General features: G+C 43.0%; 1 protein-coding gene across 5 annotated transcripts in view; it reads left to right on the top strand.

Moving 5' to 3' along the window:
* CSNK1G1 (casein kinase 1 gamma 1) overlaps positions 1-27,311 on the top strand; it is a 111,085-nt gene that overhangs the window by 21,548 nt on the left and 62,226 nt on the right. For 4 of the 5 annotated variants that reach the window (XR_008238174.1, XM_052807333.1, XM_052807331.1 and 1 more), the window contains exon 3: positions 23,589-24,006. Coding sequence is in view for 4 of the 5 variants with exons in the window: in XM_052807333.1 (XP_052663293.1) it covers positions 23,829-24,006 (178 nt within the window). In the remaining variant the exon portion in view is untranslated. Of the gene's footprint in view, positions 1-23,588; positions 24,007-26,200; positions 26,284-27,311 lie in introns of those variants that run through there. The other variant, XM_052807335.1, reaches the window with a different exon arrangement.

Here is a 27,311-nt window from a genome sequence, read left to right as displayed (position 1 = left end):
CATACGTGTTGAGCTGAGAAGTAGGTAGCTGCAATGCTGCTTTTCAGTGATGAATATCTCCAACAAGGAAATTGGGTAGGATTAAAGTCAGGGAGAATCCATAGTCTTTTGTGGTGAACTGAAGCTTCCCCAAAAGTACTTTAACTTTGTCACTGGGAGGAGAGTTGATGTGCTCTGTATATAAGCATTTGTTCCAGTGTGACAAGTAAAATATGGGCCAGGTTGCCTATTCTATTACAACTGACCTATGAAACGAGCAGAACTCACCACTGAAGGTGTTAGGAAAATTTTCCTCTCCAGAATGGAGAAATCAAAGGGAATAACATTTGTAGGTGAGAGTGTTTGACTGACTCCAGTGTGGATAGATACCTTGATTTCATGAAACAGGCAATAGTGATGACAGTAAACAAAAAAGCAAGTGTTTTCATTTGATAAAAATGATGACCTTGAGAGCAGTGCAAATCTCTGCTTGGCAGGAGGGGGTTTTTTGGGTGTACATAATGAGTACTGCAGGATTGAAACTGGCACTAGATTTCCCTTTCTGGACTTCTGAAAAAACACATATATATAGTGGCAAACTATATTTCTGTTCAAACATAAGCCAGTGCAGACTAAGTGATACTGATTAAGTAGTTGGGGCATTTTGTTTAGGGCCATAATTGTGTATCATCCTTTGGGAATACTGTTTCTACTTTTGGACAAAATGATGTGACAAAACAAATTCTTTCTAAATTGTAATTTCCATTTTGCATTTCGTATGTAGAAAGCTTAATGAGCTCTTGCCTTTTGGTAATTTCAGCTGGGGGGGGGGGCAGATGGGTGAAACAACAGTTTCATGGTTTCAGTAGCTTCCAGCCTGGAGGAGAAAGCTGCTTTCAATTTTGCTTGATATGGTATCTCAAATTATTTTGCAGTTTCATCCCCTAAAACCAATTTATCTTTTTTTGGTGCCAGTAGTAGGAGTGCCATTAATTGTTTGAAAAGTTTTTAGTTTGAGCAATTCAGACTGGTGCAGTACAGTGCTTTTAATATCTTAGTATGAGTCCAACTGAGACTGTAGTCATCTGACTATGCTTCATTTTATATTGTTTTGTCTTAAAGATAAGCCCCTGAAGTCTAAAGCTTTGTTGGGTTTCTTTTGTGACTGAAGTCAGTGGCTTGTTTTTCTTTACCCTGCCTGTAAGAAGTCTTGGATCTTGGGAACTTTTTTTAATCGGATCAACCTACTTCCATGGTGTTTGGGATTGTAGCGTGCTTTTTCACTTGGGTGAAGCTTCTACCCGGCTCACGGTATCTAATTTGTTCCCCCCCTCACTTTCTGTTCAGCCATTTATACCCGAGGATGTGGATTCTTAGCACAGACTGCTAGGCAGCATGAATGCTAAATGATACATCGAGGAGACCCTTCTTGTCTTTTTTTTTTTTAATACAGTAGAAGTTGATAATGCATTACTGAAATTTTTTGTTAACTCTGAGACGCTGAAAAGTGCTGCTGTCTCAGCCATGCATCTTGCTCCCAAGCTGCCTACACTTGTATCCTGTTCCTGCCTGCTTTTATCTTTCTGTATATTTAAGTTTAATACTTAAAGAAGCTCCTATTTCATGACTCCTACTTGCCCATACTCTATAAGCTAGCACCCCGACTCATGTCATTACTCATTCAAGGAACATTTGTATCTTCATCTGCGTGCTCCCTGCCTCAGGATCCCCAAGCAGAGGTGTGCTGGCCTGGCTTCTTCCCAGCTCCAATGAAACCAGTGCCAGGAGCTTCCACTCCTGTGTTTGTGCTCTGGAAACAGGTGTTGTCCATGCAAGTGAGGAGTAAGCTCTCGACTCTCCTGTGTTATCCTCCAGTGTGCATGGTGAACCACATCCAGCTTGAAGAATCTGGCTTTAGGAGCAGATTTTTTCCCTGGATGGCATAAATGAACAACAGCAGCAGTGGCTGCTGGTTAAATGGTTAAATTCCTGGTACATCTCCCCTGTGCTCACTAAGTAGTGTGTTGAAGGGGCTTTCTGCATAGTAGTAGATCCCATACATACTGTTATGGGGTAGACCTGGACAAATGGTGGCTTGCACAGGAGAACGCTGTGCTAAGTGATTGGGGTTGACTGCAGAGCGGACTTCTCCAGGTGGTGCTGAGGGAAGCTAGCTGGAACCAAAGTCTTGGAGCCTATGTCAAAAAAAGGGAGACAGCAGTGAAAGCCATAGTTGCCTCTGCTGTTCTTTGGCTGCGTATTGAGAGTGGTCCTGATGATGTGTGGTAGCTAAAATATCCATCTGTACACAAAGCTTTCTAGTTGTATTAGTCATCCATCAGGCTTCTGGATTATTTAAGAGCTGAAGCTCTCCTCAAAGAACAGCAATATCTATTTGTAGAAAGGTACATAATGTGAAGTGCAATTCCAGTATATTAGAGCTATGCTACTTGAGATGTTCTCGGGAATGCTGCCTTTCTTGTTGTGGGACTTCATGATCTGTAAAGCCCCTATCAAAGATGTGTGATCTTATAAGGCTTCTAGTTGGTCTTAGGGACTCGAATGGTGATGGCATTAGAGCTCCTTCTCAACTTTTTCCACAAAATCACGCTTCCTGTTCAGTGCAGTGTAGCTTCAACTGTTGGATGTTGGTCTCCAAACACTGATGAACCCCAAGGAAAAGGGGGCAGTGACTGAAAAGGTGCTCTGTAGCACTAAGGAAAAATATTCTTCCACTAGGCACGGGGGAGACCTTAACTCAAGTAGTTAATGACCAATACTATCTTCTATGACTCTTGAGCTTGTACTGACTTGGTCTAAGTCTGAAAACGCCTAGAGCTGAACTGGTCCATTTTTAAGCTGTAATTCATCTGTCTCTGCTGTTTATGGAAAATCTTTAGGACAGCTGCTAGCTAGAAGGTTAATTACAATACAGCATGATTATATTCTCAAACTTATAGAAAACTTGAATCTTTGTGGCTTCTGTAGTGCGTATGGCTTCACTTAGTTGTATTCTAACCCTAAAATTAAATCTGGGGTTTCATGTTATGTTTGAGATTCATAGACTGGCAAAATGCTTGTTCTTGCTTATGCAGTCTGGCTTTTATGTAACTCATTATTTTTGCTCAAATGTTACAGATAGTCTGTTTCCTCTAGCAACAGCCACCAGATGTTTAGCTGAACAAGACTTAATTCTTTAAAATTGACCTGTAAGAAATGTGTGAAGGCGAACATGGGGGTGGAACAATTGTATGTCAGCATGGTTTCCATTTCCTTGCTAAAAACCCAGTGCAACCCATGCAGTTTCATTCGAGCAGTGATGGATCCTTATTTTTTGTGGTATGGTATGAGGCCTTTTGCATGGCTTTCAATGTTTCCATAAATGTACTGTTGGGAAGGGGAGATGGGATCAAGCTGTCTTACTCGAATTAGCATTACTTGGGCAATTAGCACTGTATGGGATAAGTCTATCTGGTGGATATGCCACCATACTGATCCTGCTATGAATTCTGGTTGTCAGCTAGGCTTCTTACCTACCTGTAGGTGTTCTGTGATCAACCTTTGTGCTTTGCTAGACTGACTCTATTTCATATTTCCATGGGGAACCAACTCTTGTCTTGGTTTTTCAGCTAGGTAAAAAGGGTGCCCCAATGTTTTACTGGGGGACGTGGGGTGAGTAGTCCTGATGGTAACTGCTAGGAGGTCCAAGCAGCTCTTTTCTCTGAAACATTCCCATTCTAGGGCTTTCAAGTAGCACTGTCCTTCCAAGACTGCTCTGTATGGGAGAAGACTGCACAGGGACTCTTCTGCTGGGGGTGAATGATCTGTTACCTGGATTTTTGGGTCTCTTGTTTTCTTCTCTGGGTCTGCAGAGACTAGATAAATCGAAACAGAGCTGTGCCATTTGCTTTCTCTTCTCCACAAGGATATTTTGCTCTGGATCCCGTCGTGCTTCCTCTTTTGTGCAGTTTGGACATGAAGGTGTGTGTACTGGACAGCCGAGGTGGTTGTAATGGTGATCTCCTGGCTGCACCTTCAGTCAGTCTCTGAACAGCGTGGTTGGTGTGGGTACGATGCAGCTTTTAAGGATCTGAATGCATGAAAAACTGCAGAGAGAATCTTCAAAGATAAATTTATTGGTCTTTAACTGGGGGTACTGGTGACAGGTCTGCACCTGAGAAGTATGGATTGGGTAGTGAAGTGCAGCTCTGCAAGTGGCTTCAAGGTTTCAGAAGTCAAAGTATCTGCTGGTTTAGGTTACAGATGCTTCTGCTGGAAATAATACTTATCTAGTGCTGGAAATGCTTCAGGACACAGTGCAGATGCTCCAGGCTTCACAATTAAGGATTTTGGTACATGCTAGCCTTCATTGTGGTGCTTTTTGAGAAGTTCTACATGCCTTCCCACAAAATTTTGACATGGCTTAAGCAGGAGGTAACTTGCATGTCCTTTTCTTCTAGTAAGACGTGAGACTGGTACTCAAAGTAATACCTCAAACTCCTTTCCCTTGTGCTGCTTGCATCAGGTTTGCATTTGCAATAATTTTCAAAACTAGTGTGTGGGGATACTTACAGTAAGACCTTGCTGAAATGAGCTCGTGGACCCTGTGCTCGCTGGCCAGTAGCTGGGCTTTACTGTGTTTACCGACTGTTGTCATCCTTGTACAACAAGTTGCATTTGTTTCTCCTTTAAGTACATGCTAGATAACTCCTTTTCAAAATACTACCAAATTATTTTGCTTGCTAAATATCTGCCAGTTTTGAAATTCAACGTTTCCTATCCTGTTTTCTCCTGGTGGGATGGGGGAAGGGAGGCTGTGCTACATCCCAGTGTTTCAAAAACATGAGGGTGGAAGATGTGGCTGCAGTTTCAGTGAAAGCTGTTGCTACTGCAGTTAACACAAATTAAAGCCTTTATGTTCTTGGCATTCTGCTATCATACAGGATATGAAAAGAGCTACTGAAAATTACCAAACAACAGGGGAAGCAGAACTCCTCGAGTAGAAGCATTTATTTTGAGGTGTTAGAAGAATCATAAATGTCCAATCGTCCAGAAGTTCCTTAGCTGTCCATTTAATGGAACAACAGCGTGTGACAACTTGCTGCTGCTGAAAAGGGTGATACCTGTACCTTTCCTTGGGCTGTCTCTGAGACTTTTTTAATCTCTCAGTAGGGATTCAGCTCGGGAATGTGACAAAGCCATGCAGTTCTGGAGTTGGCTTGCCGAGAGGTCAAACGAGTGCTGGAGGTGGTGAAATGGAGAGACCTGAGGATGTTTGATGGATGGAAGATGCCTTATAGGGTAGCTAGATGTTAAATGGAATAAGCCATCTGATGTGTATGTACCAGGCATGGCTGTTCTGGTAATCTAGGGGCTACTCTGCTGTTCTAACTAGCTCGTCTCTCCTTGAGCCCCCAGGAGACGCCTAAAGCCTGACTTTGACTCCCACTTTGTCCTTCCTTGTACCTAGGACATGGTCGGAGTAGGAAGATGGAAACAGGCGAGGTCAGAATGAGGTATGTGGGAGCAGGGAAGTGCTGGTACTCTTGGGCACTGCTCTGCTCTGCCTGTCCCTTCTCTGGGGATAGAAGGTATAAATCTCTCCCTCCTACCCAGCACCAGGCTTGGGAGTACTTGGACTCCGTGCTTCTCACTGCTAGTCTGTCCTGTGCTCCCCAGGTTGTAGCATGCCAGTGTGCTACTGGTACCATTTGTGAAGCCATCTTGTATCATATGGGCAGGGTGTTACCCTGTAGCTGAAGAGCCGTGACCCTGATCTACAGCTGCCGACTCTGGGAGGCTCCTTTGGGCTGGAGTTGCCTTGTCTTTCCTTAATTTCAGTTTTTAGCCTGTCTCAGCCTGGCTGCTAAACTACTAAGGCTGCTATAGTTTAGACTAATCATGGTCTGTTACATCCCTGGGGATGGGGTGGAGGAGTCTGAACCACTCTGTGATGTGGAAGCAGCGTTTCAGACTTGTGGGGTGCTGTAGAGGATTTGTGGAGCCACTTGGGGATCCACCTGAAGGTAGTCACTAGGAAGAGCATGGCAAATGGATAGAAAATGTTGCTGGGATAAACCAATGGCTGTCTGAAAAAGGTTTGCTTGCTGTTCGCTTACCTCGGGTCATGAGAAGTCTGGAGGTAAATGTTTAATTGTTTCACTTCTAAGGTTTTGGAGGTTTTTCTCATCACCTTGAACCTCTTTCTGTGCTTCAGCACTTGCAGTTGATTGAATATTAAACATGTCACCATGTATCTGAGCTACTATAAGATCAAAACCAAAGCAGAGTACATATGGAGCTTTGACTCGCACCCAAACTCTGTGGTTGTGCTGTCGTAAATAGATCTGTGAAGGCTGTTTTTGAGCAGTGCATGGATGCTTAGTCTCACTGATTGCTTTCCTGGAAAAAAACCCCACCACCAGGAAAACTAAAGCTTATGAATTGGTATGATATGTATCTGATCACCACGTAGATCAGGTATAAGCTGCTTTGTTATATGTATACATGAATTGGAGAAATTGTGGTACAGTATAACTGACCTTTCCTAAAAACAACCAAAAACCCACTGCTAACACGCACCTACCACAGTAATCTAGGGAATAATTTCTGTAGAAGGCTATAAAATCTTAATCCTTTTATTTTTTCAGCATGCAAGTGTGTAAGAGAGGTCAGAGGATATGTGGGCACTGTCACCTATATTTGGTAGCATTTCAGGGGAAACCAAAAGAGTCTGAGCAGTAATTAAGCTGGCTTCTATGTGGTTGAATCGTTGATGAACAGCCCCACTAATGAGCACTGGTTTGCTGGCTGCTGTAACTCAGCTGTGCTCAGATAAACTGCTCCTGGGAGTGGCATCTTCTATTTCCTTTCAGAAATCCTTCAGTGTGAGCGGTCCCAGATTGTACTCTGCTGCATTTGCACATGTGCCCTGTGGAAGAAAAGCAGATAAGCTTCAGAGAGGGGCTATTCTATTTGCTTCGTAGCCAGCTGACAAGTAATGGTAAGTGATTTCTAAAGGCAAATACCTGGTTGCTGTCATCTTGTCTTCCTCAAGCAGCAGCATTGGTTTGTAGTGTTGTAGTAAATCACTTTAGAGAGTGCAGGTAATGAAGTGAGGTCCCCTGGGGAGGTTGTGGCAGCTGTTGGACATCTGACGGGTACTTTATAGATGTGGTCAAGCAATGATCCATTACAAACAAGGGTCTGACTATATTTAGGTAGGCTGTCCCTTTTTCCATGTGCAGTTTTGCCTTGTCCTGAGACACGTCCTGCAGAGGGATGATGGCCAGACCACCACAGTTGAGAGTTTATTTTCCGTTTTAATGTTGAGTCTTCAGATGCTGGGAAGTCCAATATTTAGCATTTCCTTTAAAAGGCAGCAGATATCAGATTGTCCTCAGTGTCCCTCTCTCTTAAACTTTCTTCTCCAGCTGAAGGAGAATCAGATCTGTACAGTCTCTGTGACAAAATAGTATTCTTGTTCTCTCGCATATCAATGGAAATGTCACTTAGAAAAAGAAAAGACCTTTCAGATGCAGATGTCTAAGTTGGTCACGCTGAAACTGTGTCAAGTTTCACTTTTTCTGGGATGCTGTCTTCAGGGATGTAGTGCTGGTCCTGTGAACAAGGATGCTGGTTAATGTTGAATGAGCTCTGAAGGTTGCAGGTTCAAAACCAAGATGAGATACCCACACCTCACAGAACTGCTCTGCAGCTTGCATCAAGTGAGGTATCAGAAGGCTATACAGATTCAGAAAGAAGCAGGACAAGTTCATTCCAGTGGGGAAAATCAGTCCAGCATCATTGCATTGATACCACTGCAGGTCATGAAACAGTCTTCAAGCCTTACCTCCAATATAGAGCGTTGCTGTACCTTTCCCATGCTCCTGTGGTCTTGGCTAGATGTTGCTACTAGCCATCTAAGATGGGTTATTGTGCCAAATGCGTCCTTTGTGCATCTCGGTGTGCTTGCTCGTGCTCTGATTGCACCTGCACTTTCATGGCATGAATTTCTTCTGAGAAATCCGAAATGTTTTTGTGCCACTTGCCGGTTTTCACAATCTGACCAAGAAGACTAAGCTGGAAATAGCATGAATTTTCTTCCACATGCAGTGATTCAAAGGGATATTTTGTAGCTGAATATGGAGCCATTTTCACGTTTCAAACCACAAAAGATGACTTTTGAAAAGTGCCTGATGCATGAGCAAATACTGGGCATTGTATATGGATGCTATCAAGAGGTGCTCTTTCCCTGTGGAAGACTTGCCTTGTAGGCTGAAGAATTGGGCTTGTTTTTTCAGCTTTCTCAAGGTTATATTGTTTGCGTGAAATGGGAACAGGCACTGTAATGAAGTAATTCATCTTGAAAATAGTTTTAATATAGTACCTAAAGGTGGTCTGTAGTTGAGGGAGACAGGGTTTCAGCAATATATTCTCAGAAGCTCAGCCTTTATTTAAGTGAAGATTTGGCAGTGGGGAAGGATTTGGATAGGAGGTTGGTGCCTTTCAGAGGACAGAAAGATGCTTGGTAGTGTAAGTACTCTGACTTCTCCCATGGTTAGGAGGTAAGTCTCTGCATGGGACAAAAAAAACCCATTTCTTGTTTTAGATCATGATATGAAAACTAATAGGGTGGAATAAGGTGTTGTCTCTGGGCTCAACAAGATTGGTGCTTGTGAAATAAATGCTGAAGCTCAACGTGAAGAAATCTGCTGGCTGTAACTAGTCCAAGGCCACGCGTTGCAGGGCAAAGGAATGTTATCATCAGGATGTGCTTTCCTTGGTTACAAATCTCTGCAAGTACCTGCGTTGCATCTCCACTTCATTTTAAAAGATAAACTTAACTTTTAAGTCTAGATGAGTGTGAAAGGGTAGAACAAATAGCTTTCTTCTCCAACTTCAGGAATCAAGGACTTCCTCTGATCATTGCTCCTTGCTTACTGTTTGTTTCTTTGCTGGGCGTTGGCTTCGGTTTCGCTCTGTTGCTAATGCAGGGGAAGTATAAGGTGTCTTCTCATCTCTTTGCACCAAACTCATCTGAGTTGCCTTAATCTTATCACAGGGACTTGTTTTGGGTTTTGAGAAATCTTTAGGCTTGTCTCTGCAGTGTCACTAATTTTTAAGTCATTATAGGGTGGGAAATAGAGTAGCATGGAGCTGCACTTACTATAGTTGCTTCTGTTTCTGTGTTCCCTTAAACCTTCATTTATGTATGTGGTAGCCAGGTCCAATTTGAAATATCTGCTGAGTGCTCACTCTCACTTACTTGAATAGCAAGCAAGCTTATATGGTTACTGGTGTGTTTATATATGAAGAACAACAGCAAATCTAGCTGGTACTGTGTGCTTTGGGAGGAAGGTTGTACCCATCAGGACATCTTAGATGAGATAAATACCCATGCTTTGCCCTGAGGTCTTTTGAATCCTGATCCTGTAGCAGAGGGAGTAAATGACTTCAAGAACGCTTAGGAAATGTGGTTTCAGTGTTTGGATAATCCACTATCTAATAAGACCCAAGTTGTGAAGCTTTTCTTGTGGACAGGGATGAGCGACTCCTCTCCCATGTGCATTCTTTTGTGTTACACTGCATAACTGAGCTTGTGCTTCATTATTTTTCTCAGTTAGGGAACACATGTGGATTGCTCTCCTCTGGCTTAATCGTAATAGCTGGAGAAATTTAAGGTCTTTGAATTCTCTGTCAAATGGGATTGAAACACATGAATGAGTTAGAAGCTTGCAAAACAGGGATACCAACACAGCTAAGGCCTACATGCAAGTCTAATTCCTTGAGGAATGGAGCAAAATATTTCTTTTTGTTAACCGCAAGACTTTACTCATGTTCATACTAGGTGGTATTTATAGTTTTAATGGTATGTGCCTTGCCTTTCCTTCCTAATAGATTGCTGGACCGCAAGTGGGTGGAAGATTTGTTTGTTTTGGCACAATAGTCGCTTTACATAGGCATGTCTCAAGTTTACAGCAAACAGAGGAGCCAGGCCATGAACTGTGCAAAGTCCTTAACACTGGGGAAGGGAGAGAAGCAGGAAAAGTTGTCATGTAAAATTACCTCTCTGAAACTAAAACATCTCTTCAGCTTATTTCCCCTGCTAGCTTGCATGCTGTTTCGTTAAGCTGACATTGCTCCACCAAACACAACGTGAGCTTCAACGCTTGTGTCAGTGCTGCTTGCTCCTGCTGCTTGCAGTCATTGCTTGAAACTGAATGTCCTGTGGGTTGAGCATCTGATATCCTCGTTTTGGGTGTTGAGTAACTTCAGTGATGATCCTCTTCTGGCACTGGGGAGTTCAAATCTGAATGGAGGTAACCAAAATGGAAAGATGACCTGGCAAAAAGGTAGCTGAGGTGTTCACTTACTATGTAAGTACTGCTTCTTGACCTGAGAAATAAGCATCAGGTGGTGGGACAGTGCTGAGTTGCAGGTAAAGGGTTATCAGTAGCAGAGGTTGGCATGAATTAAATCCACCGCCATGACCCTAGCGCAGCAGCGTTGCTGAATACATCTGGCTTTGATAATGAAAATAAACACACTGCGGAAGCTGGATATGGCTTCGGAGCTATTGTTTGCAGCTGAAAAATGGGGCTGCTTAGCAAGTTGCAGAGTCATCAAGTGGTCCTGCTGTGTGGGACTGGGTCTGGGCTCTTGGTGGGCAGGACACTGCTGCTGTCTGCCTTCAGGCTGCCTTTTTGTGGAGGCAGAGGACTATGTTTTTTCTTGGTATGCAGGGATTTTGTGGATTGCCAGATGTCCTTGCTGGCATTAACACCCTCTTGCATCTTGGGCACATTCTCTATCACCCAGCGCGAAGGCGGGGTGATGTCTGGCCACTGGTATTTGTGAACCTGTGTTCAGGATAAGAGTGTGAATGAGGAAGGGATGGTGATGTCTTGTAACCAGGCTGATCCTCTGCAAATTTAAATTTGTCCGATTACTGTGTACTTAAGGGGGGAAATTTTATGAGCTTGATGGTGCATGAAGGCAAATGCTGTCAGTGGATGGGTACAGTCAAAAGAAACCTCCAGAGCCTGTCTCAAGACTGTTGCTGTGAGAAACCAGAGAGTATTTGTTGCCATATCTTATGCTGCTCGTGTCGCCCAGATGTGTCCCCGTGTGCTGGATGGTTTTACATGGGATGCCAACATGGAGAGGCTGCCTCTCCCATTGCTGCTCTACCTGATGTAGTACGTAGACCTCATCTCAGCAAGTGGTGCAGGTGATCTTTGCAGAGAAGCTGCACCTTGTGAAGTACTAGTAGAAAAATGACAGGCATGGGACGGTGCTTGCTAATAAATCTGGAAGAAGCTAAAACAACCATCCAGCACGTGAAGACTTTTAAAGGCACTGTCAACTTGCTACCTTCAGATTTGAGGAAGAAAAAAACCTCACAAAACCAACCAACAACAGAAACCTTTAAATTATTACAATTTTTTAAAGCAGTGTAGCCTGCTCTCCAGAGTATTGATGGCTTCTGCTTGGTTTTCCACTGCGGGCTGGTGATACAGGCTACTTCCTTGACATATTGAGGAAATAACTAGGCACAAACATTTACGTTCTGTGAACAAATGCCACTGTCTAACTGTGTAGCTTACGATTATTATGCCTAATTGCTCTGCTGAGGAAGTGCAGGTTTTTATGGAGCTTATGATGTTTGTGGGGGTGTAGCCTATCTTGCCACTTGCAGGCACAGAACGAAACCAGTAACCAAGCCTGTACCTTGCACTGGGGAGGAGGCAGCTCATAGCTGCCAGCAAAAGGAGTGACCTTTGCTTTGTTTAGAAATAAATAAAAATAAAATAAATAAAAATAAAAAAAGGCAAGAGACAGGGTTATTTCACAAAACTATCACAGAGCTCCTAAGCACCTTTTGGCCCTCCTGCAAGGGGGCTGTACTTCTCCAGCGGGTATTTTGCTTGGCATGCATGTAATTCTTGGCATCTTTAAATTGCGTAGGCTATTCAGATCAATCTCTTCTGACAGCTCAGCTGCTTCATAAGGATACACAGTTGGGAGATCTGAAAAAAGGGAATCTTAAATCTTGGAAAGAAAGGAAAAGATTGTTCTTTATATGCTGTAAGGATGCTACCCTGTAGGATAGGTGGGGTTTTTTTGACAGCTTGTTTTGGGGCTGTAGCACAGCTGCAGTGCTGACTTCATGGAGGTTTTTATAATCCCATAATGGGAAGGGAAGACAAATTGCTGCAGCAGGTTTCAGGCTTTTGAGTGTAACAGTGCCTTAAATATTAAGCTCCGTCAGTTTTTAATGGAAGTGGGCTATACTGGTAAAAACCTTACCCTACAAAAAAGAGAGGGGTGGGAGAGAATGAGGTGATGGCAGGGAATCAGGGTGCTTGCAGCTGCTGCCCCTTCTTGGTAGCAGCTTTGAGATTTGTTTGCTTAGGCTGAAGCAATGTATTTATTAAGCCCAAACAGGCAGTATTTATTACTCAGGAGTCTTGGTTCTTACCTTTTCAGCTGCCTTGTGCTCTTTAACCTCTGCACGTGGTTGCAAGGTTTGTCACCTCTGTTTGACAGCAATTTACCTCCAAATAAACAGCACATTAAAGGCTGGAGGAGATTTCTCTCTGTATATAGGTCTGAGGTACATAGTTTACTCTTTGACACATAGTTTAGTTGCAAGCAAAATATATAGGGTAATGTCAGTTGAATTCCTGCCAAACTTCTAATTATATGAAGTGACAGCATGGTCTGATCCTCTGTCCCATGACTGCCAGAAAAGGCAGTATCTTCAAGTAAGAAGGTGAAGTTCAGGCATTGAAACAAAAAGACCTCTACATTAAATCATTAAGTGTCAAGTTTTCTTGTATTTCCTCTTAATACACTACTTGTCTCTCCTTTTGGCATCACCATTACTATTTATTTTTTTTAAGAGATGCCGATACTGCAGCTCACCATCTCTTATATCACTGTGTTTCCATTTTATTAACCAGCTCTTATAAGGAGTTTCTGGTGATGAGTAACCTGGAGACAGGGGCCAAGTCAAGTCTGTTGGGCAACGTCAAGAGTCTGTGGGATGGAGTCACATGGACTTGGCAGGGTTGGGTTGTCTTCTTCCCCATTTTCTATGGGGCATATGGACTTTGCCTGCCAGTCCAGGTCTTAATGTTTAGCTACACAGGCCACACAGAGTATACCTGTGACTTTTACCCACCTAAACTCTTGTTCTTCATCTTGTTCCCTTCTTATAGGTTTCTCTTTTTGTCCTCTATTCATATGAGGCTGTGTGGTGGTGAAGAACAACTTCTTCAGTTTCTGTGATGCTGAATATGTCCCCACAGTAGGATATGAACGTGCATGGTCTCTTACAGACAAATTTGCTTTGGCTGATTGCTGGTATTCATCCCTGGAGGACACACCTAAGCTGGGATGAATCTTGCCTGATTTATGGTGTGTGTTGGCACTCAGAGCCTAAACCCTTGCACTGAACTAGGTACTTGCATAAAGCTCCATTTCCGAAGGCACCTATTTCTGATGCACCTTCATAACTTCATTCTTTTTGTGCAGAAGTGGTATTTTCTCTAAGGCTTTGCTGCTTTGTGTGGTGGACACTTGGACACCGAGAGAACCCTTACACCCATATTTAGGGCTCAGTGCTGTGAGAGGCCAGACTAGTTTTCCTCTGTCTCCTGAGCCATCAGGTACAAATGCTCAGCAGCATCAGTGTGATACTTTACACTGACAAGACACAGCACATGTTCTCTTCCCTGTCTAGCAGTCTTTTGATCTTTGCAGCTCTGTACTGGACATTGTTTTATCTATGTGCTGATTAATACCAAGCAGAGGGTGCACTGCTGCTTCAGACTATTAGCAAGCATCATCCCAGGTCTCTACTTAACCTGGTTTCAGAGTGGTGAAACCACTCTGGCCAGTGGTATCTGAAGCTCGTTTTAGGAGCTGATATGAACATTGGCAGAGGTTTGGTGTCCTTCTGATCTGAGGCAACCAAGAAACTGTTCTGCTTGCTTGTTCTCAGCTTTTTGAGGCACTCTGGGTATTGGTGGAAGAGAGGAGAGGCGACCTGTTCCTGTCAGGCAGTCACGAGCCAAGTCTGGGGACCTAGAGCTCTTCTCAAGTTGAGGTACAGAGATCCTACATCTGAATCCCACTTCACTGTTGTTTTGTAATGACACTTTATTGCTACTGGGTGGCACCTAACACAAATGTGTTCTTCCACAGGGGAAACACGTACCTGATGAGTGCTTGTGTTTGTCTTGATACGTGGCCAAATGCTTCTCGGCACCTCTTTGAATTAGTCAGGGCTGGCTGTCATCTTGAGCTGGGTTTCACTAACGCAGCTTCTCCCTACCCATTGCTATAAAGGGGTCTTCAGTTTTCTTTGACGCTGTCTCCTCAAGTTCACGAGGACTTTTCTTCTAGTAAGAGGCTTTTCCCCGCCCCACACGCACACACCATGAAAGCTGTGTTGGCTCTGAACTTGATACTTGCATTCCTTTCTGAAAGCAGAAAAAAGCACTTCATGGTTTGGATGGTGCAAAGGGGGTTTTTTTTGTGTTTAACCGCCAAATTTACCAGTCTTTTCAAGCTCTCTGAGCCTGTCTGCGATTCATCCTCCAGGTTTCTTTTCCTTGCCAGGCAGTGCATGGATAAAACAGTCATAGACTATTGAGGTGCATCTGTGTTAAATTATGCCGTAAATCTGCAAAAGTGATGTTGCTGCCAGTGATCCAAGCCTGCTCCAGAGCCCAAGTCATGGTGGTGGTGTTGTCGAGGACTTTGCTCGTCGTTGATACCAGTAACTGCAAACTACATCCATCAGCCACCATGGATGCACCTGAATCTGCCTGATGTGGGTTATTCCTTGAAGATGCCCATGGCTGTGTAGAAGTCATCTCTTCTCTGTTAGGCTTTGCCCCTTTCTTCTTCAAATCCGTTGCCTGAAAGGAAGAGGGTGGTGTAGGTATATCTGCAGCTCTCTTTTAAGATGAAAAAAATACAGGTATATGTGATGCCTGTGTATCAGAGAAGAGAACGCCTGCAGGGTTCTCATCCTGTCCCGGGTCTGTTGCAGACCCTTTGCTACTGCCAGATTTTTTTTCTCATATCCTCTGTAGCATTCTCATAAATACCTGTTTCCGCTGAAACCTGATCTTACATGGCCTTACGCAGCCTATTTTGCAAGCAGAGATGGTATCCTAAATGTCATGCTTTTTGCCAGTCTTTGAAAGTCTTTCAAACACTGGCTTTTAAAGCTGGGGTCAGTTACTGTCATATCAGGAGGCAGATCTCAAAACCTTTGTGCCGTTCCCTCCCGGGGCAGCGGCGCCAGGGACTGTAGGACTCCTGGGGCTGCTGAGGATGCAGCGTTGGGGCTGGTGGTGTGCAGACAGCTGTGTGTGGGCTGAACACCTGCAGTGTTTGGAGGTGCTTGCTGCTGACAAACGGGGATTTGGCACTCTGTCAGGCTTTTATGCAGAGGGGTGTGTGTCTGACTTCTGCAGCAAGCCTCAGAAGGTAGAGGGGAGCTGATCTGGCAGTTGCTCTTCAGTCTTTTCCCAGCCTAAAAAAAAACAACCCTAAAATATGCAGAGCTCAGGTTTCATTAGGGGATTTTTTCACGTTATTCAAGCATTCAACTGTTCATTTAGCTGTTCCAGCATAATCCAACTCTTCATAAAGAGCACTAACACTTTTTCTCACAGATTATGGTCTGTAGTGCTTTGTTACATACATAGGAATATGCATACATGGCTGCTGGCATGTGTTTGGCTTGAACTCGAGTAGGGAAGAGAAGTCAATGAATCTAGCTTACATCACACAAACCACTTCCCTGAAAAATGGTCTATTCTTTGTTTTGACTCTGAGTGAAAGAACTAAATTACTAACTAAATTACTTTTTCCTTCCCTAGCATTCTTGGCTTTCACACTGAGCTTGTGTAGAGGGTATTGAGAACAAAATTAAGGAATCAACTTACAGAATGGGTGCTTGAATCACTCTTGGTGAAACGATCAACTAAGACTCATTTGGAAAAGTAACTTGCCAACGCCTTTAGTTGAGGATTATACAATTAATGTGTTTTAACATGTTCACAAGGTCTTCGAGGAAAACACTTCATGGAAGTTCACTTCTCTGGGATGGAAAATGGTATGAGTTTGTTCGGGTTCATCCCTTTCTATAAAAACTGTAATTGTAGGATGTCAACTTGACAGTCCTGTGCATTCATGAGTAATGAATGAGTGTAGTGATCCGCAGTTGTCCATCCTTCTCCCTTCCCAGCAATTTAGACTTAAATGCTGTTTGTGTGTCTCATCTTGTAAGGCATTTTTTCCGCCTGTGAAGCGCTGAACAAAACTAACTGCACAAGCCGAAGATTAAATTGTTGGGTCAAATGATTCAACAGAAGCAACGTGTAATGTTTAAAAGGCATCTGTAGACTTCAAGGTTGGAAAGAATCTCCCAAGTGTGGGGCACCTGACGTCAAGTGCACCTGCATGCTGTAGTCTGCAGCCAGCTTTGTCAATGCTGTTACCAGCTTTAAACTGCAACAGAGAATTTTGACCTACTTTTTCAGTTTTTCTGTTGTTTTGCACAACATTGAGGACACTGAAACCAGGTCAGTCTAGTGCTGTTTGGGAAAGCACAGATGAATGCTGATCTCTGTGTGGAGGTACTACTGGTGTACAGGCAGGTAGTTGAAATACCCTCTTATAATAGGAGGCTTATTGGGGGAGTATCTCCTAGTAGAAGACCCTCTAGGTAACCAGAAAGCTCTTGAGTAGGAGAGAAAAAGGGGAAAAAAAAAAAAGTATATTTCTTATGGCTGAGTGGAGAAAGCATTCAGCCTCTCATCTTCTCTTCCTACTAGCTTGTGTAGATAACCAAGCACCAGAGCAGGATCCTCTTCCAGGTCAGGCCAAGATAGCATATTTGGTTTTCTGTTGATTTTTCTCCTTAGGAACAGGACAGATCTCATAAGTCTCTTATTTTCTTGTTAGTAGAACTGTGACTTTGCCAGAAGTGAGTAATGGGGTGGCTTTGGAAAAAGAAATTTTTTGGGGGCCAGTTGGAAGGTAGCATTGGGCAGAAGCAGGACAAGAAGTGGAACATCATGGAAGGGAAGAGATGAAGCAGTGGGATGAGAAGGTATGAAGGGACCTGAAGCCAATGGACATGAGTGTACACGTAGAAGAGAGCAAAGCTGTAAGTGAAAGGTTTACTAATTGTGTTGTAATATAGGAGGAGCATTGATGCCTAGGAAGCTGTTAATGTATGCAGTGAAGCAGAGGACACAAAGCCAGCTTGTTCCTCTAAACTTAAGGGTGTAAGCTAATAAAATGACTTGGCAGATGCTGAGAACGTGAGTGAACACATCATATATGTCCTGGTTTCAAAATATTCTTTGTTACCTGCATCTTGGCTGCTATACCTTTTCCAGAGGGTGAACCGTTTGTCCCAATCTGCGGCAAAGCGAGCAAAATTTTCTGCTGCTGAAGGCTCTACTTTTTACACAGAATGAGGGTGGAAGCTGGTGATCTCATATCCGTATGTTTATAACATGTCAGTTGAGAGCCCTGGAGGATTTTATAGTCTTTGAAGTTGTGTGGGAAGTAGCAGATCTTGTCTGGAAAGCACTCTCCAGATCAAGAGACTTACCAGAAGTATTACACAGGCATGTGGGGTGGATGTTGGAAAATCCAGTGAGAAGGCATGTGCCTTGTCCTAAAGCAATGATCTTGGAGTTGCTTTGAGAAATTGAGTTCCTGTTTCTGTAGAGAGCGGGATGAGAGCATGCATCCCAACAGAAAATGAGGCTTTCTTGAAGGTCTCCTCTTAAAAGAAGAAAAAAGGAATTGTAGGGCTGAGCTACTTTTGCTTGTTAAGATGTTGATCCATCTGCCAAGCATTTGCAGTTTGATTTCTAGCATGTATTGACTCCTTCATGAGTCAAAACCGCACACAGATCTGGATCAGGTCTGCTTGATTTGATTTGGAGAAAGGGGGATTCATTAGCAACTTCAGTTTGGACAGACTTTCTGAAATTGTGCCACAAACCAAGACTTTGACAGCTCTTGTTCTTATCTTGGAAGGGTCTCCAGAGTATTTCAAGTAGATCAAAGAAATTTTCAGTGCGAGGGAAGCAAGCTTTTCTGTTGAAGGGTAGGAATAAAGATTGCTTTGGCTTCTTCACACCAGTCTCTTGTTTGCGTTGTCCTTTACTACTGCTGCTTTCAAACTTAAGAACTTCATTGAGAAAACTGTGAGCTGTGAGCAACATCTCTGTGCCATAACGAGTGCTTGGTAAGCAATTAAACCTTCCTTCACACTAGACTGCTACTGATCACAATGTGAACAGCAGCCACCTTCAACACTGCCTAGAAGCTGGTTTGTAGCTCTAGCACTGTGGGTTTATTCATGGAGGTGAGATCGTGATTTAGATCTTGGGTCTTAAGTGTTTTGAAGTGTGTAGGATACAAAGTTGTTTTTTTACTTAGCTAACTGTGCTTTAAGTAATTTCCTTTCAAGCCTGTGTCTTTCATTAAATAACTGTTCCTGTGTCTCCAGCTATATTGTAGTGAAATGAATACTGGAATTGGACTGAGTCACCATTAGGGAAATATCTTCATGCAGCTTTGTTTAAATGCAAGTAACTTTCAGGAGCAATCTTGCTGAGTGGGTGGAAAGGTAGGAAGGAAAATCATTATGAAAAAGTTTGAATCGTGGAAGGAAATAATCCTGGCATTCTGAGTACTCTTTAAATATTAACGTGACTGAATTCAAATTACAGTCTAGTCTTCATTCTTCTGCCACTCCTCTTCCAAAGCCAAGCACTTTGTTAGTCCTCAAAAGCCATACTTGATGCCATATTTACTACAGTCGGTTTTAGTATGTAGTAACAATAGTGAAAGAACTTTGTGCAATTCAGTGTACCGACAGCTGGGATCTGCTTGTAGGGTTCACCATAATAAAGAAGTTCTCAAACGCTTGGTTCACTCATTCGTTGCTGATCTGAATTCCTGTTTGCAGGATGCTTCAGCTGAGAGAGATGATGTTTAGTGTTTGCAGACTGCCAGGCATGACTGTTCCATGCTTCTCCCTGGGGAGACCTTATACAGATGGGGAACAGGAGAAGGATGAAGGCTTAGTAGCTTATAACTGTTAACATCTTATTTCATTAGCCAGAAAACGTGTGGTGGAGCTCTGTACTTAATCTGCCTGAGAAGAATGGAGTTGCTTGTCTCATCTGACATGCACTGAGCAAGATGGTGTAAGTGTCAAACCAAGCAGTATATTTCTGATGTCGGATCTGAAACTTGGCACACAGGACTTGAGCTGAGTTCAGACTTAGTCTGGAGGAGGAGGAAGCTGTATCGAGGCTTAGGAGGGCTTGTGTTCACAAGAGGCTTGAGCAGCCCTTAGAGGAATGATGTATTTGTGTCATCAAGCACTGACTGAGCACCACCTGCCCTGTAATTGCTGAAGATCAGGGCCAGCTCATATGAACCGTTTGAAATGTTAAATTGTGCGCCTTTACCTTTTGGTGGCTTTCAGCTCCATTTTATCGTAGCTGGTAAAATGCTTTTCTGTAACGATGCTGTCTTGTGCCAGCAGGTAGCCAAACAACTTTTGAAAAGATCTGCACCTAGGCATCAGGTTCTGCTGCAAAACCTCCCTATCTGGATCCATCTACTCTGCAGGTTGAAAGCTGGTAGTACTTCATGGCAGAAGGAAGGTTAAATGGCTTTTGGCATCATGCAGGAAAACACTGTAGTGTATTCTTAAACAGCCTGTCTCTTCCCAGTCCACCTGATGTTCATCAGGGTTCTTTAGAAACCCTTTCCAGTGGTTTTAGCTTATGTTGACTCTTCTTACGCTCTCTACTGGCCATGTAACTGTTAACTGAATGAGCAAGGAAAAAAAAAAAATCCGTTTGCAACTTCATAAAAATTGTATCATTCCTCCTTCCTGTGCTGTAATCAGTCCCCGTCATGCAGATTTTGCCTTTCTTTCAGGGTTTTTAAACCCTCTTCCATGTAGTCCTTCATAGTAGTATCTCCTCAGTCTACAGAGCTGTGCTGCTCTTCATGTCTCACACAGTGCTGTGCATTGTTTTTTCCAAGTGTAAACTGGGCAGGATTTGTGCTCTTGCTAGAGACTTCTTTCTGTTACCGTTTTGTGAGGCCTGTAGTTGTTGCCCATGGATTATCCAGCCGTGATGAAAATAATGACATTGGTCTCCAGGGGAAACAAATTCTCCTGTCTGGCTTTGGTGAGATCAAGTGTGTTTTCCAAAGTGCTACTTTTCTTATTCATAAAATTCCTCTGTTCGGCTCATCTTTCTCAGTGATCCAGCCGTGGAAGCACTCCATCATCATCATCCTCACATTTGATTTCTGTTCAGCAATTAACTTCCTTAGTTTCAATGACTATCCCTCTTTTATGTTGTTTGTTTTGAAGCAAGTAACTCCTCCCAGGACAGGGGTGGGGTCCAATAAAGTGCTTTTCTGATATCTGATAGAGCATTGTCATTGCTTCTGCAAGCTGGTTTCACAAAGCAAATACAACTGTGCTTGCATCTATGCAAACAGCTTTGAGAGGCAGCACTAACTCACTCCCTCAAAATGAACACTGCAGCTGAAAGTATGTTGGGATGTCTATGATGAAAAACCAGTTCATCCTGTTTGCCTGTAACGGATGCTTCCTGCTTATCCATATTCAGTTTTAAGTATTAAATCTTGAATTAATTTCAGGTACAAGTAAAGCTTGATAATACTAAATATTGAATTTCTTGTATGTGAACATCTCCAACTCTTCTGTCTGTAGCTAGGCCAGCAGTACCTAATAATGAATGGCATTTCGCACATTACTTAGTACCATTTTGGGAGTTTGATGCTGCAGCTTTTGGGTTGGTATGGCCAAACTGGTAGTATGGATGTGATACAGAGGTTCTCAGATGACCTGATGATTTTCAGACCTCCTGGATTTGCTGCAAACATGCTGTATGACATTTTCTGCAGAGATCCACCTTTGTGCAGAGTGACAATGAGAATTCATCTGCTTTCACTCTAGAAAAGAGGGCTGCTGAGTCACAGGCTAGATGAAATATCCTGTGGGTTGTAACCTGTGCAACCTGAGCTAGGTTCTAAACATTAGTATAAACTGATAAAGGTGGGTGGTTTTGTGGGATTGTTATGTTGCATGAAGCATCCATTCGCGTGTATGGATGTTTCTTTACGCTATTATTAGTTCCTCAAGGTCTTCCTAATACACTGTGGAGGGACACAGCATCCTTCCTATGAAGTTGGAGTCTGCTTAGAGTCTTCCAAACTCCCTGTCTGATATAGAAGCCTGCAATAATATATGAACAAAAGCAGTGGAAAGTAATTGTGAAGTGGTGTTTAAGTTGTGCATTCTCTGTATTTAATCTTTCCTTTTTTTGCAGAAGTATTTAAAAAAAAAAAAAAGATCTGGGGAGGAAGCTCAAGCTGGGGAGAACTGTGCCCTCTTTTGTGCAAACACACAGAACTGCAAATGGAAATGGATAGAAAAGGTCAGAGTTGTGCTAAAGACTAGTTCAATATTCAGAACTGGAATTTCCAGCTGGCAGCTACCTGCATTTTCTGGATCTAGTGTGAATGACTTCTGCCTTGTATACAGATGCCTTAGATCAAAACAAAAGTTCCCAGACATAAAAGTATACCACAGTTGAAGGCTAGGGAAAGCATACTCATGTTTCAAAAGGGCTAATGCTTTTATTCCATGCCATTGGTTTGTGGATGGGTAATAATTCTTGTCTTTTATTTTTGGATAACTGGAAGTAGGTAGGTTAGCTTCATCATCTCATGAAACGAACAGAAGACATCCTTGTTAAATCCTCTACAAACGTATTGCTACAGGAGGACTAAGCCAATTGTCTTAGTAACTTTTGAACCCTCATTAAACATGGTTGTGTTTCTGGGCGTATCTGATAGTGTTCGATTGCTGATGTCCTTCCACATTGACTCTTTCTTGTTTAGGCTGTTTCATTTAGCACTTCTCTGCTGACTTTGGAGGTATTTGCTGACTTCCATGCAAACATTGAAACTTCTGCGTGGATGCCTACAGCTGAAGTAGGACACAAACCTTGTATCTGAAGCTATTCAGGCACTCTACCATTCACATCTGGAAAATCGTGAATGCAACAGTGTCCCCTAAAGGAGTACAATCCAGTACGTATAGGTCCTGGGATGTGGGGAATAGCTCCAGGTATATTTATTTCAGTTCTTGCTTAAGAACTGCACCACAAGCACCTCCAGAGTGTCCCCATCTGCCACCTAATACTGGCTCCCAAGGTGGCGTCTGTACAGACAAAGCATGCTGCAGCCTTTCCCTTCATCCTGCTGATTGCTTGGGAAATGAGGGGAAGCTCACCCACCACCGCTGCTACTTCTGGACTGTCCCATCAGGCCACAATGATCTGTTGCTACAGAGGCTTCAGAGTTTCATGCCTGAGTGGTAGAAATTCCTTCTGACCACAGTGGGACTGAGCTGAATCATTTGGCTGCGCTAACGATTCAGTGTGAGTTCACGTTCTAGGAAAGGGGTCTCGTGGTGAGATTTCAATCTTCCCTGTGCTCCTGGACTGCAGTTGTGGAGCAGGACCTCCTGGGTCCATACAGCTCCTGCCTGTCTTTTTTGGGCTGGTGCATGGGCACAGAGGAACCACTTGGCCTCCATGGCTTGAGAAACATCTATTTCTTGTCCTCTTTTGACAGAGTTAGCAGACTGATGCTCATGAGATGCACCAGTACGCTGTCTGGAGTAGTCCAGAGTTGCCTGCCCTTGGGGTTATGGTGGTGACAAGTTTGGACATGTGGGAGGAAGGTGTACTTCATTTTCTCTGGGAGAACTGTCAGGCTTTTGTTTGTCAGTCATGAATGCAGGCAGCTGGAGAAGCTCTTGGCCCTTGAGTCCCTCACCCGATTCCATTAGAACATCCGTTTTTCCAAAACCTCATTTTTTGGGGAACTAAATCATGTTAGTAACGTGAACTGTATGTTGATATAAATTTCAGGAAATTTCTAGCTTTATTATTTAAAAAAAAAATCTTGCTTTGGCTACTAATTTTTGTCATCTCTGTAAGACAACAGTCTTAATTAGCAAATGTATCTGAGGTCAACTTTAAAAGATGTAAAATGAAGGAGAATTTGACTTCCTAAGTGCTTCAATATTTTCTTCTCTTGGCACCTTTCATTTGCCACTTTTTATTTTTTGTCTGGCTTTTGTGTAATACTTTATAAATGTATGAGGTGAGAAGAAAGTTGCTTTAAAGATGGGATGTGATCTCCTTGCAGTTTCCACCTGACGTGCTGGTGTAACTGAAATTTCTTTTGTTAGTACATGCAGCGTGAGTCCTGATAACTCCAGTAGCAAGCAGTGGATGGGCAGTACTTATATCTCTTCATAACATCGGGGCTTTTTATCAGAAAATTGCTAGGAAAATGGTTAAGTTCCCGTATAGCTGTTAATTTCCTTGAGACCAGGAGAGTGCTGGACGTTGGTGCTGTTGTACATTTTTTGCTCAGTATTTTAAAATAATGATGTTTTTCTCATATATCTTTTTTCTTTTCCCCAGGTAAGAAACCAAAAGCAACCTGCCTTTATTGAGTTCTCAAGAATATAATCGACCCCTTGGTACATTATCAAGATGCATTAGGAAACTGGATATAGTGCCAAAAGGAACTCCATGCGTTTCCATGACTCTCTTGAACCCTGACTCAGACACTTTTGGATATATATTTCTATTCTAAGGAGAAGAGTGCGTACTCCAAATTCCTTTCTGCCAGCTTGCTGGCAGAGATATTTCACTAAGATCATGGACCATCCTAATAGGGAAAAAGATGAAAGGCAGCGGACGACGAAAGGAATGCCGGGAAGGAGCGGGCATGGTTCTCGACCAAGCTCGTCGGCGTCTTCTGGCGTTCTTATGGTGGGACCCAACTTCAGAGTGGGCAAGAAGATTGGGTGTGGGAACTTTGGAGAACTCAGACTAGGTAAGAAGTAACCATTTTAGTGGCCTGCATTATCCAGATTAGCATTTCACCACTGGAATATAAATATATAAAAACATACCCTGGCTTGAGAAATGCGTGTGCTTGTCTTGTTTCCCAAGCGTCGAGCTGCCTTACCTGAAGCCTCTGACTCAGAAGATGTAACTGTTAGCATTATTTTTATTTACATAAAGTCAAAGTGAATACACTGGAGAGGCCAAAGATGCAAATTTTGAACAATCCCAACAATGAAGACTGTTCTCAGCACTGAATGTCTTGCCTAAGGTGAAAAAAAATCTTAACTGCCTGGATTGCTAAATCTTGCTCTGAATTTCTTGTTCATAAGCTAGGGCGCCCTATTAAAGTAATGGGTGAGACTCTTTCCCAGCACTCAGCCACATCTTCTCTATTCCACGTCCCTCGCTAACCTCAGTGCCCTAGTTTCAGCCCCATCACCCGCTCCCTGATCTGTCGCATGCATTTGACTCACTGGCTGGCGAAGAGCGGGGTGTGCCGACTGGCCATCTGGCTGCTGCCTCTCAGCTGCTGAACTGGCCCAGCAGCCCGTGATTTTTCGTGGTCCATTGGTCTTCTAACCGCATGTCTTGCAGCTGGTTGCCCAAACAGATGGCTATGCTAATGTATTGTTTGTTTAGGATGACTTAAGAGCCCAATGCACTGCAGCATTTTTTTTAATGTTTTTTGAATGAGGTGGGGGAGGCAGCCGGTGTTTTTCATTACATGCCCCTGAGCTCCCAATACGTGTTTTTTGGGGTAGCTGCTCAGAAGCAGCACCTTGTGATCGTCGTGATCCTGACTTACTTAAAACAGTTGCATTTCTCTTCTTCTGCTGAATGAATTGGATTGCTGTGGTAGTGAACTTGAGGGTGCTCAAGACAGGTTGGCTGACATAAATAGCATTTGCCCAGAATTTGGTACGTATTTAGAACTGAAATTAAAATCATTTGTACATCAGGCACAAGGAATGATAAATAAATCATTCAATCAGGAAATTGCTTCAGGTAACCAAAGGGTTATAACACACAACTACTGATGGTATCTTTGTAGATTCCTGCTCAGAATCTATGTAATCTTAGATTAATCTATGTAATCTTCCATTCTAAGGCTTGGTTATTGCATTTATATGATGTGCCACTTCTCCACAGTGTGAAGATTAACCAGCTTGCTTATGATCTGTCTCAGTAAATGGGTAGTTTCATTTCAGCATTACATCAGAGAAGTTTTATTGATTTGCAGGAACAGAGATAATGCTCCAAAGGTGGAGAGAAACCAAGGGCAGAGGCAAAAACTCCTGCCTTCATGAACATGAGCACATGAGCATAACTGGCAGCTGAAGATAAGTTTGGATCCTTACAGTAACATAACATGAATAGCTGTATTGCATTTTCAAAGGCCCCCCTGAACAGCAAACATCAGAATAGCAAGATCCCCATGGAGATGTTGAATTGCTTTGTAATCCAAGCTCTGCTTTGAGGTTCAGCAGCAGTAGTGGATCCCTCCAGGTACATGGCTCTTGCCTTTATTTGGCTGGTGCCCAAATGCTGATCCTGTTTCCATGGTGGTTCTTTTTCATGTTTCTCAAAATTTTAGCGGTATTGGACTTCTGACTAATGTATTGTTTCAAAGCACGGGCTTTACATGAGAGATTTAACTTCTGAAAAGGTCAGTTTACAGTGAAATTCAGTTTTAACTATAGAAAAAGCAACACCTGTTAATTGAGTGGCTCTTTTTTGGTACACTGGTAAATGTTTTGCTAATATGGGTTAATTAGGTAGCACGCTGTAATTGGGCAATGAGCCATACATACTGATAACAGCAATTAGGTGTAGGTCCTTACAGAAGCTGTATTATTGTTGCTTTTTGCCAGTCACTATAGCTTTAAGAACTCCTGTTTGCTCAAATATCAGATATTTCTATTGCACAGATGTGATGCTAATTATTGCTGTGGGGAAGGAGAAGCAGCATGTCTGAAATACGAGCAAACAAGTCTCTGATAACAGTTTTGTCCTGCAAAGATGAATGGCGTGCCCTCTGCTTTTTGGCTTTTTTAGGTGGTTTTGGAGAAGTTAAGCACCAGTGAATGCTTTTAGTGACACTGGAAGAACAAAGTCACGCACTGATAAACAAGGGGGAAAATCTATTTTTCCAATTCCCCAAAGAATTTCTTTTTTTTCAGGTGTTGTGTTTTCACTCTAAGCTGCTCTTGTATTGTGCTCCAGCGCCAGACAGAGGGCTGATTGTTCAGGGAGGAGATGGCATGTACGTATCGAAGCTGTTTTCTGCGAATATCAAGCGTGCTGCTTAGGGTTGATCTTTCTTGCTGCAAATAGAGATAGCCCTGGGGATATTACTTTTTTGAAGCACATGGAAGCAGCACAGTTGGATTCCAGCCCGCAGAGGAGCTGAAATGAGAAGATGAATGCAAAACTCAGCATCTGGCCCAGAGCAGTAAGATGAAGCGGGGTTAATTGATTGCTGTTTCTTTGGACAGGCTGCAGGTTAGGTGGTCTGTAAGAGCTTTGGTTTCTGAAGTGGCTCGATCTGCTAGCAGGGGTACAGTGCCAGCAAAGAGCAGGGGATCTTGCTTGCCATTCCTGGGCCGGACTCTGCGCGCTTATGGGGTTTCACTGCCTTTTCTGCAACACCAAGCCCTATCATGCAGCTCCCAGTTATCTGCCAGTTCAATTCTTCTGCTGCCTTGGGAGCTGGAGCACGCCTGAAGTTCTACAGTGTGACTTCTGCTGTTATGAGGTCCTGCATCTCCACCCCAAGCTGATAGGAGAACCAGAATTACATAAAACAGCCTGAGAAACGAACTCACTGAGCTGTAAAATTGTGTGCTGTCAGTAGGTGCTCACTGCTCAGGAAAAACGGGATTTAACTTGTTAAATCTAGTACTGTGATAAGCCATGGCTGTAAACTTCACTGTAGAAAAGATATCGCCAGTTGACACTATGAACCACCTCCTTATATCGTCTCACGGACTTACCCTGTGGGTATTTCTTGTATTTACCCAAATGAGCCATGTTAGGGATAAATAAACCTATTCAAATGTCTCATTTTTTCCCAGTGTTTGGCACCCTTATTTAGTAAAGCAATTAAATAGGTACTAATGTAAAATTATTCCAGTTTTGGTAGGTTGGAGGGTTTTCTAAAATAAGCATTAAGTACTGGATAGACCAGGGGCTTATTTTAATGCAGAGCTGTAGACTGGAGCCCAAATCTTTTCCTCTAATGCAAACATTATCTGGCATTTTCAAAACAGTGTGTTCAATTATAATTTTAAA

Source organism: Harpia harpyja, chromosome 14 (genome assembly GCF_026419915.1).
Source record: "Harpia harpyja isolate bHarHar1 chromosome 14, bHarHar1 primary haplotype, whole genome shotgun sequence".
Classification (NCBI taxonomy): Eukaryota; Metazoa; Chordata; class Aves; order Accipitriformes; family Accipitridae; genus Harpia; species Harpia harpyja.
The sequence above is the reverse complement of the archived record's forward strand: the minus strand, read 5'-3'. Positions and strand labels throughout refer to the sequence as shown.